The sequence below is a fragment of the Notolepis coatsorum genome (assembly GCF_963971535.1).
Source record: "Notolepis coatsorum genome assembly, chromosome: 13".
NCBI lineage: Eukaryota > Metazoa > Chordata > Actinopteri > Aulopiformes > Paralepididae > Notolepis > Notolepis coatsorum.
In genome coordinates this window covers 1118192-1129773 of record NC_140177.1, presented here as the reverse complement: position 1 = coordinate 1129773, position 11582 = coordinate 1118192, and the positions used below count along the sequence as shown (strand labels likewise).

Sequence of the window (11582 nt, the reverse complement as noted above, 5' to 3'; positions counted from 1 at the left end):
CTCTGTGGTGGTAGACAGACGCCTTAGTCCGCTGCGCTACCCCGGCCGCCCAGAAACAGCATTTCTGTTACGAAAAATCATCTGCGTGAAAAAAAATAACTAAACTTAAAGGGGAACTATCTTATAAATGGCCTTTTTGAGTGTTTAGCATTGTTTCCTAGCTATGTGAACTTATATTAATATGATCTATGTCTCAAAATTCTCATATTGGCGCATTCTTCCAATTCTCCTCTCACAATATTCACCCTCACTGAACTGAGTCATTTGAAAATGTCCGCGATATGTGATGTCAGAAAGACACCGCTGCATGTTAATGTTGAGATAGAAGATGAGCTCCACACAGTGGCTGGACCCTGACCAGGAGCCCACACAGCCTCTCTCTCCACACGGCTCAAAACGGCTCGAGATCTTGAGGTAGAAAAATGCTGTTTTTGAGGACTTGATTAGAAATACAAAACAATGAATAAAAAAAACATATATATTACAGAGGTGTTCCATAGACTCACAGGAATTGTGTAAAAGTGCCCAAATAGTGAAAGAAATAGTAAAATAGTTCCCCTTTAAAACACGTTACTACTTAATCTACTCACCAAGCATGACCAGGTTGGTGGTGCCTTGCTCATTCCCAGAGGGGTAGGTGGCGTACTCGCAGGTGTAGCGGCCGGCGTCGGACATCTTCAGCTCGGAGATCTGGATGGACGGGTGCACCAGGTCCCCCTGGAGGAAGCGGACCCGCTCTTTGAAGGGCGAGTCGGGGAAACTCTGCCCGTAGATGGGGTGGAAGACGGCGATGTTGTCCCTCTGGCCCTCGACGGGCTCCCAGATCCACGACACCTGGGGAGAATGAATGAATGAATGAATTATTTTATTTCGAATGTTTACAAATAAATAAACAAACAAATAATTGTTCGAACATTTTCACAAATAAACAAACGAAAAGGATAAGTTTGAAGCCGAAGGCTTATAGAGCAACCTACCCCTAATTCAAAAAACGAATTCAAAAAAGTTAAAGTTTTCAAAATATAACAAACAAAAAAATTAAAATCAACAATCAAAAATCAACAAAAAAAACTTTCCTGAAAAGAACATAAGCCAACATAGGAAAATAAAAAAATCATCTGCAATACCAGAGTTTCATGGTAGAAAAAAAAAGAAAAGAAAAAAAAGATTGTAGGTAAAATTTTACTATAAGGGCGTTTTCACACCTAGCTCGTTTGGAGCTGTTGTTCCGAAACCTGGAGCGTTTACCCCCTATTTCGGTTCAGTTGGGCATATATGAACACAGCAATCACATTCTGTTGCGGAACAAAACAAGCGGGCCGAGACCACCTAGAGAGGGTGATCTCGGCGCACTTCCAAACGAACCCGACGCGACTCGTACGCTGTGAGAATGCAATCTATTTAACAAACCGACACAACTCACTTGCCGTACTGTATACACGCTGCATGATGACGCAACGCACACGCGCCCTGGACTGTTCCATCAGAGGGGGGAGCTTCGGTGGTAGTGTGAGTGGCTACAGACCACTGCACTTAAATATAAACATTAGTCTACCTGGAGATGAGGTAATTGTAGATGTCGCCATAAGACGCGTCTGGTCATTTAGTGGGATCATTGTTTCATTATCCTGTTCGGCTGAAAGGACACTGGCCACCGAAGCTCCCCCCCTCTGATGGAACAGTCCAGGGCGCATGTGCATGGGGGATGCTCAGCTTAAAAATGGGCTTTTTCGCTGCCGAATTAGTTCTGATCGATTAGGAAGGGCTCGCGCCGTGTTCAGGAGATTCTGGCGCATACAAGTCTATTCGATCATGTCTCTAGCACCCCCACAGCCGTATCTGCAACCACTTACATCACGGCTCTCATCCACATTCATTCATTTGCTCCCCCCGCTCTCCCCTCCCCGATTTCAATGTAACGCGGAGATTCAGGGTTAGGAGGGGGGGGGGGGACACCCCAAAATCTGACCAATGAGTGACAGTTTGCTCGTGCGTGCGTTTGTTTTGGTCCGCTGTGAACACAAACGAACTAAGGGACAAGTGCAACATTGTATCATTATAGTCCCTGTGTCTCCCTGAATCGGAACAAAGCAAACGAACTACAGGTGTGAAAACGCCCTAAGATTCTAGAACCCTGTTTTTAAACATCTTTTTAAACTTAAAAATACTCCTGCTGGTCTGCTGGAGAGAGCCGACCAGAAGATAAGATACTCATTTATTGATCCCTTGGGGAAATTCGGGCATCATAGTGTAACGGAGGTCCGCGAGTAATATCCACTGTGTGTTGTGAAGTGACTGTGGCAGTAAGCGGTACTGCGAGTTAAACTCACTCCCCCCTTAACTCTTTCTCTGCCACGCTGGCCGCGCATCCTGCGGTCACAGTAGGCCAGCTTTTCGTGACTGTTTTCACGATAATTCGTGATCTTTGCGGAGCTATTTGTATATTCTATATTATAGCTATGGGGGAAAATGGTATGGCTCATTTGACAGACACTGTTTGCAGTACGACATGTAAAAAGGCGTTCGTTTCTACACACTGTAGTTTGGCAAATGCAGCAAGAACCGTGAATGAAATCTACTGTAAAGTACAGTTATTTCTTTATAATGGAAACTGCTCCGCCATTTTGAATCGGTTAGCAACGTGGATTTTTGCTAAATGTTCACAGAAGGTAAACAAACGAACTGTCTATATGCCAATAACGTTCAGTTTTGTGGTAGATGATCCAGAAAAATAAGAGAAATAAAAAAAAATTCATCCACAAGTAATTTGCTTGCAGGAAGCTGGCATGAGCTGGGTAATGTCGTTTTTCTTTCGAAATGTCAACGATCATTCAAAGCTCAAGGCCTCGTCTCCTCATATGACTACAAACAGAATTGCGGCGCGGATATAAAATGGTGGATAATCGATTGTAAATGAATGCATTTCAAAAATGAATATTTCACTAATAACACTTTAACCTATTGGTAAACTAACAACGCTGAAAATATACACTATGACTGCTGTTTTGACAGGATTAGGGTCTTTACTCTTGGCTACATTTTAGAAGAAAAAAACGCAACATTAATCCATACAGTCTGTAGACATGGATTTATGACGAAGTGCCAGCAGGTAAAAACAACACCAGCTCATGAAGGCGACCTTTACCGTCCAGCACCAACAGTGGTCTGAAGAACTTTACCAACATTCATCAATTCAGCTTTAACGGTAAGAATTGATTTACTAACGCGCCGCATGCCTGACGATGGGGGAGGTATGGTCTTAATAAAGTCTATTGAGGGGATTACACTTCCACCCAAAACTTTCTCTCTATTGCCATTTGATTGTTCTCTTCCTCTGTTGAACTGTAGTTAAAGGCTGAATGGATGTGTCTGCAGGAAACACGGCGTCAATCCAATTATCCCTGCGAGTTAAAAGCCATGAATCAATTAATAGATTAAACATGAGGCCAGCCAGAAAACAACCATTTCAAGGACCTCTTTCCGTTTCTGGAGAGACCCATTCGACATGACATGATTACATTGTGTTCTGGAGAGACCCATTCGACATGATTACATAGTGTTCTGGAGAGACCCATTCGACATGATTACATAGTGTTCTGGAGAGACCCATTCGACATGATTACATAGTGTTCTGGAGAGACCCATTCGACATGATTACATAGTGTTCTGGAGAGACCCAGTCGACATGATTACATAGTGTTCTGGAGAGACCCATTCGACATGATTACATAGTGTTCTGGAGAGACCCATTCGACATGATTACATAGTGTTCTGGAGAGACCGAGTCGACATGATTACATAGTGTTCTGGAGAGACCGAGTCGACATGATTACATAGTGTTCTGGAGAGACCCATTCGACATGATTACATAGTGTTCTGGAGAGACCCATTCAACATGATTACATAGTGTTCTGGAGAGACCGAGTCGACATGATTACATAGTGTTCTGGAGAGACCCATTCGACATGATTACATAGTGTTCTGGAGAGACCCATTCGACATGATTACATAGTGTTCTGGAGAGACCCATTCGACATGATTACATAGTGTTCTGGAGAGACCCATTCGACATGATTACATAGTGTTCTGGAGAGACCGAGTCGACATGATTACATAGTGTTCTGGAGAGACCCATTCGACATGATTACATAGTGTTCTGGAGAGACCCATTGGACATGACTACATTGTGTTCCTCTCGCCCCATTGTGTCCTGGATTTCATCAGGACCCAATGCTTACTAGAAGGGGACGCAAAATGGCATCTGGAGGTCCATTGACCATATTTACACGGCGGATGTTTTTTTGCTCTCATGTCACCAAACAGGGTGGAGAGAGGAACCCAACCTGAGCATGAATACATTTAAATATAAATATGGTCAATTGTGACATCACGTGAAAACAAAGGATTGCCTTGGAAATGTAAAGGGACATAAATATATGACAGTATGGATGACAACATGGATGACAACATGGATGACCGTATGGATGCCAGTATGGAGGCATTATTTAGAATCCCTTTCTATCCTTTCTATTTCATTATGACATCACTATGTAAGTATTTCGTAGCTGTATTGAGATCACCTTTTGTAGCTTTTCTTCATTTCAGTTTAGAGGTGGTTAAAAAGAAAATATAAATGCAAAACATAAGCCGCCTTTTTAATTTATCAAACAGCCGTTGCAATTTAGCTAAAAATAGACAAACCCCCCTTCTGTTTGGAAGACATTCCTTCTCTTGGCAATGTCGTATAAAATAGGGCAATTGTGCCTTAATCGTAATTAGATTCGATTCGATTAGATTCGATTAGATTAGCACAAGTACAGTACAATGAAAAGAAGTCTGGCATCCAACCAGAGTGCAAATGTAACAGTGCTCTGTCTATTTGACTAACTGTTCAAACTTATTGCACTACACACTATTGCACTATTTTGCTACTCTTTTATCATTTTTAAAATAGTCTTATTTTATGTGTGACGATCGAGCCGCAAACAGAGAGGACTGTGATTTGGTTTTGCTAATTTTATGTCTTTTTTTTTTTACTACTGTGAAGCACTTTGAGCTGCATTTCTTGTATGAAAGGTGCTATACAAATAAAGTATTATTATTAGTGTGGGTGACCTGGCGAAGCCAGGTTGCAACCCACACTATACATATCTATACTCTTTTTATTTATTCTTTATTCCACCGATTTTAGTGTGGGTGACCTGGCGAAGCCAGGTTGCAACCCACACTATACATATCTATACTCTTTTTATTTATTCTTTATTCCACCGATTTTGCCAACACACTCGTGCCAGAGCGTTCGCGCCCCATACACGTGAAAGGTATCAAAACGACCGGCTTGCTCCAACTCGATATGCTATTCGAACTCGTAAAGTTTCACCGCACCGTCTGGCTACGAATCGACTTTAAACGGGAAAATTTCGGAAATACAGTGCAATTTAGAGTTTCAAACACTTTGCAACACGTAAGCGTTCGCGCACCATACACGTGAAAGGTATCAAAACGAGCGGCTTGCCTATGGCAACTGCGGTCTTCGAACTCGTAAAAGTTTCACCGCACCGTCTGGCTACGAATCGACTTTAAACGGTAAAATTTCGGTCCCATTGGGAATGCATTGCAATTTAGAGTGTAGCAGCTGAAATAATCTTTTTCCCCCTACCTTGGGTGAATTGCGAGTGTGATCTCAATTTTGGACGTAGAAATAAAACAAACACATCAAAACGATGACACGGCTGTCATCCCGCTCACAAAAGAAAAATAAATGGAATTGGACATTTCTATCTCAACTGACGACCATTTGTTTGAAGGTTCTCCTCCCCATTGACCGCCATGCAATCGCCCTCTAGAAATCAATTTTTTTTTAGCCTTCTGTTCCGATCGCCGAAGGAGTGCCACAATATCGCACGAATGCCACAATCTCGCGCACAACCCTTCGCCTACTCGTTGTAGTGCTCTTGTGCGAGTCACAACGCTTCATCTCTTATAGTTTTCTTTTAATCAACGTGACAATGCAGTCATGTAAAGAAATTTCAGAATATGCAAGTCATTGTGCTCATGGCTGATTGGTTCAGGCTTAACAGCTGTGAGGCTCAGGGCTCATGGCTGAGCTGACCTGCCAATGACATCATCCACTTAACCCATCATTGGCCATCACTGTGTTGCACTACTGAATTGCTGGACAGCGCCCTCTGTCTTGTAGTGTGTAATAGTGTGTAATAGTGTAATAGTGTGTAATAGTGTGTAATAGTGTGTAATAGTGTAATAGTGTGTAATAGTGTAATAGTGTGTAATAGTGTAATAGTGTGTAATAGTGTAATAGTGTCTAATAGTGTAATAGTGTGTAATAGTGTAATAGTGTAATAGTGTGTAATAGTGTAATAGTGTGTAATAGTGTGTAATAGTGTAATAGTGTGTAATAGTGTAATAGTGTGTAATAGTGTAATAGTGTAATAGTGTGTAATAGTGTGTAATAGTGTGTAATAGTGTAATAGTGTGTAATAGTGTAATAGTGTAATAGTGTGTAATAGTGTGTAATAGTGTAATAGTGTAATAGTGTGTAATAGTGTGTAATAGTGTAATAGTGTAATAGTGTGTAATAGTGTGTAATAGTGTAATAGTGTGTAATAGTGTAATAGTGTAATAGTGTGTAATAGTGTAATAGTGTGTAATAGTGTAATAGTGTAATAGTGTGTAATAGTGTAATAGTGTGTAATAGTGTAATAGTGTAATAGTGTGTAATAGTGTAATAGTGTGTAATAGTGTAATAGTGTGCAATAGTGTAATAGTGTAATAGTGTGTAATAGTGTAATAGTGTGTAATAGTGTAATAGTGTAATAGTGTGTAATAGTGTAATAGTGTGTAATAGTGTAATAGTGTAATAGTGCAATAGTGTGTAATAGTGTAATAGTGTGTAATAGTGTAAGTGTTATAGTGTGTAATAGTGTAATAGTGTAATAGTGTGTAATAGTGTAATAGTGTGTAATAGTGTAATAGTGTGTAATAGTGTAATAGTGTGTAATAGTGTGTAATAGTGTAATAGTGTGTAATAGTGTAATAGTGTGTAATAGTGTAATAGTGTAATAGTGTGTAATAGTGTAATAGTGTGTAATAGTGTAATAGTGTAATAGTGTGTAATAGTGTAATAGTGTAATAGTGTGTAATAGTGTAATAGTGTAATAGTGTGTAATAGTGTAATAGTGTGTAATAGTGTAATAGTGTGTAATAGTGTGTAATAGTGTAATAGTGTGTAATAGTGTAATAGTGTGTAATAGTGTAATAGTGTGTAATAGTGTAATAGTGTGTAATAGTGTAATAGTGTGTAATAGTGTGTAATAGTGTGTAATAGTGTGTAATAGTGTAATATTGTGTAATAGTGTTGCGGGTTGTGTCATTGCACTCAGTAGGGATATCCTCTTTGATTGGTCTATGTTGACCACTCCCCCGATCCTTAGGCCGCGCCCCCTTTTTGTATCCTTTGAACCATTTGTCATAGAGACTCGCGAGAGACCCTCTCCCCCGTTGGCCGGCGGTGCACAGGCGTCACCCACACTTTCACAATTTCCCCCGCGCGGAATTGTCTAGTTATTATTATTATTATTATTATTATTATTATTATTATTATTATTATTATTAAATGTAACAGTATATAAGTGCAATAGTAATATACAATGTATAGGTGATTAAACTTTATGTAAAATATATAAATTAGTACTACTGAGTAATTCAGGGTAGGTAAGGGTTATGTATAGATGTGCAGATTAGGGATGTTCGATATTGGCTTTTTTTACCGATACCGATATACCGATTGTCCAACTCTTAATTTCCTATACCGATATCAACCGATACTGATATATGCAGGGTTTCCCCCCCCCCCAAAAACAGAATCATTTCAGGTAATTAACATTACATATCTCTTGTCGTGGAATTAACACAACATTATGCATACTTTTGACAATAAATTAAATCAGAATTTGTTCTTACTTGCTTGCCTCGGTAAATAAAGGTTAAAGGTTAAATAAATGTAAAAAGAAAAAAAAGAAAGAAAGAATGTGAAAACCGATACCGATAATTTCCGATATCACATTTTAATGCCAATATCGGCCGATAATATCCGACATCCCATACAGATATAGTATCTTGACTTTGACTTAAGCCTTTGCACTCCCTGCGGAGCATAGGCCACTGACACATGTTGCACGGTTTTTGGCCTCCCGAACGATGTTGTGCCATCCCAGTCCAGCCTCTTTCATTTCCTCTTCGCAAGAACAGCGCCAGGTGTTTCGAGGCCTGCCGTGTTTCCTCTTTCCAGGTGGGTTCCATCGTAGGGCTCGCCGGGTGATGTTTGTGTCTTCCTTTCTCAGGGTATGGCCTATCCACATCCACTTTCTCTTCTTTATTTCTTCTGGCGGGGGTAGTTTTGTGCGCTCCCACAGGTCCAGATTTGTAATGACATTTGGCCATCTCACTCTTAGAATGCGGCGGAGGCAGGAATTTATGAAGGACTGTACTTTCTGCTTCAGCCCTACAGTTGTCTTCCAGGTCTCCGAGCCATACAGGAGGACTGATTTAACATTGGAGTTAAAGATCCTCAGCTTTGTGTTGGTTTTTATTTCGCGAGACCTCCATACTCGACCAAGTAGTTTGTATGTAGGTAGGGCTGGACGGTATAGTCTAAAATGTATATCACCGTATAGTTTGAAGCGTAGACGGTAACGGTATATATCACGGTATATTAACTTATCTTAAAATGTCTATATACATGCTTCTGAAGGGGTAAAACACTGGCAGCTATTACTGTACTCTTGTATTACAGGGACATATTTCACATAGTACAGAGGTATTTTAAGAACATTTATTGTGCAAAACTGCAATAGAAAAATGCAAAACCTTTTCTCAAGTGTCTGCGGGCAGGTAACGCGTATCTTGGATCCAGTGCTTTGACCATGTCTTTAAAGCCCTTTCGATCGACAGTTTGAAAAGGAACCATGTCCGTACACAAGTAAACAGTGACAGCGTTTGCTATGTCGGTCCACCGCTGGCTTTTTTTGTCATTGTTGAAACATAAATAATAAAAAAATAAAAGTATTCCGTTACAGCTGCTGAGCTATATACTATAGCTAATGTCCATCAATATATTCCTTTGGAATGAAATAGGTTCAAGAATCGAATCAGGATTGTTAGCAGAGAGAGAGAGAGAGAGAGAGAGAGAGAGAGAGAGAGAGAGGGAGGGGGAGAGAGAGAGTGAGGGGGAGGGCTGCTAGGGGTGGAGCCGGCGTTGGCTTGCTGAGGCTACATCAACAGGCTGCTATGAGTGGAGCTAACGTTAGCTTTCCGAGTCTACATCAACAGTTAACATTACATAAGGTTTTAGCGCGACGTGGGCATTCCAGAATGGCGAGGATGCAAAGCATGTTAGACCATTGGATCCGACGCAGAGTTTACATAGCACATAGAAACTGCGTGACTCGCGAGAGAAGTTGTCACACACAGCTGTGTGCAGCGCAGGGCTGAAGTGCTAGTTTGCTTCTAGAATTGAAGGTCTGCTCTGTTCCGTGTCTATTATGAAATGACAATTGCGGGTTGACACGCCCACTACGCAAAGCCTCTGTGCTCGTAAAACATTTTTCCAGTTCGCACATATCTATTTTTAGGGGGAAATCAGAGTAAAATAGTCGCACTGTGGAGCCCTGTCTCGGCGGGCTGGCGTTGGCTCCGCTCCTGGCAGCCCCATCCCTCCTGTTGCTCTACCGGTCACAAGGTATAGTCTAAATCCATACCGTAGCGCAAATTCATACCGTTCATACCGTATACCGTTTATACCGTCCACCCCTAGTTGTATGCCGTTCTTGCTTTTCCGATTCGCACTCTGGTGTCTTCTTCTGTGCCACCCGCTGTATCTACTACGCTCCCAAGGTAGGTGAAGGAGTTAGTTTCTTCGATGGCCTCTCCCTCTAGTTCAATGTTTTGCTGGAACTTTGTGTTGATCTTCATAATCTTGGTTTTTACCCTATTGATCTTCATTCCTAGAGTTGAGGCTGTTTCCTTTAGTTTGTTGGTCTTTTGTTGCATTTGCTGGTGACTGTGTGATAAGAGAGCTAGGTCATCTGCAAAATCGAGGTCTTCAAGCTGGTGCATCAGTGTCCACTGGATGCCGTTTCTGGCTCATTCGGTTGTCTTCTTCATGGTCCAATCAATGGCCAGCAGGAACAAGAAGGGGGACAGCAGGCAGCCTTGTCTCACTCCGGTCTTTATCTCGAACGGGTTTGAGGGCTCCCCTCTGTGCAGTACCCTACTTGTCATTCCTTCATATGATCCTCCACTCTCACATATCTACAGATATGTAAAAAGGATTACATGCAGGCATATACCTGTAGACAGATGCCGATAGATATATATGGTAAGAATACATTTAAAAAAGAATATATACTGTATTATATAGTATATGTAACTGAGGGGTACAATTCCCTGACTGTATTGTTAGATATGATACTTACTACCACTACCTCTTGTACTTTAGACTCTGGCCACCCAGTACTAGGCATAAATAATTATGGTAAACACTCCCACGTAGATGAAACGATCCAACACAAATGTACCAAGTCGAAAGTCTGCGTTTAATAATAATTAATACATAGCAAAAGGTATGTAGAGCAATCACTTAATTACATTTATGATTTGAAATAGGATGCACTTTTATGGCAAATGAGTATTCGTTGGTATATCAATAGAGAACGTCCAATCTCTGGTGGCGCAGGCGGTAAATATACAACCTGGAATATTTAAGGAATAATAGCAATGATACTTTAATGATTATAGAACTGGATACACTAGGGGGGAATTCCGGTCGCTTGTAAGACAACTGGAGAAGGGGGGGGGGGGTAGAGTCTGGCTGTATCCGTCTGGCCGAGGGTATCCTGGGAGAACCCACGGTTGTGCGGCTCGGTGCCTCAGCGATCCTCGATCCACAGATGAAAGCAGTTGGACTCTCTGTGGGCCGGCTTCCTCCGGTCCACGATGGAGAGACGTGAAGCGACCTCGTCGTGTAGAGCGTCTCCTCACCTGTCGTCCTCTCCGGGGGGGGGGTTTCCAACACACGGCAGTGTTGGTCTTTATCCATAGAATAATCACTGTATACAAAGCATAATCCGTGCCTGGGAAGGCGGGCTGTCGTCGGTAGAATAATCCGGTATGCAGGTCCACTCGCTCGTCGGCTCTGGGGCTCCTCGGGTGCAGCCTCACATGGGGTCGGCCACCCTGGATAAGCAGCCAGTTCTACCCGAAACGATGGGGGTACTGACTACGATAGTATTCTCACCGCACGAAGCACTACATATGAATAGACTATTATTAGCTTAATAGACTACGTCCAACTCGACGATATAGTGCCAAATATGACTATTCAAATATTAATATACACGATGTCTCAATACCGATGGTAGGCCGAACTTGGCCTTACTCCCACACGTGGCGTCGCGGGGAGGCTTTACGTCTGTCACTCTATTGGAGGGTAAGAAACTGGACTAAAAAGGAAGTCCTACTTTAGTAGCGCAGTATATATACGCACTATGAACAAATAGTACCAT

At 41.7% G+C, this 11582-nt stretch overlaps 1 protein-coding gene across 1 annotated transcript in view; it reads right to left on the bottom strand.

Moving 5' to 3' along the window:
• Positions 1-582: 582 nt before the first annotated feature.
• Positions 583-11582, bottom strand: part of LOC311238843 (nectin-1-like) — a gene marked incomplete at its 3' end in the record, with an annotated part of 140481 nt that continues 129481 nt past the window's right edge. Inside the window, exon 3 of the mRNA XM_084327044.1 lies at positions 583-834. Coding sequence (XP_084183170.1) covers positions 583-834 — 252 coding nt within the window. The remainder of the gene's footprint in view (positions 835-11582) is intronic.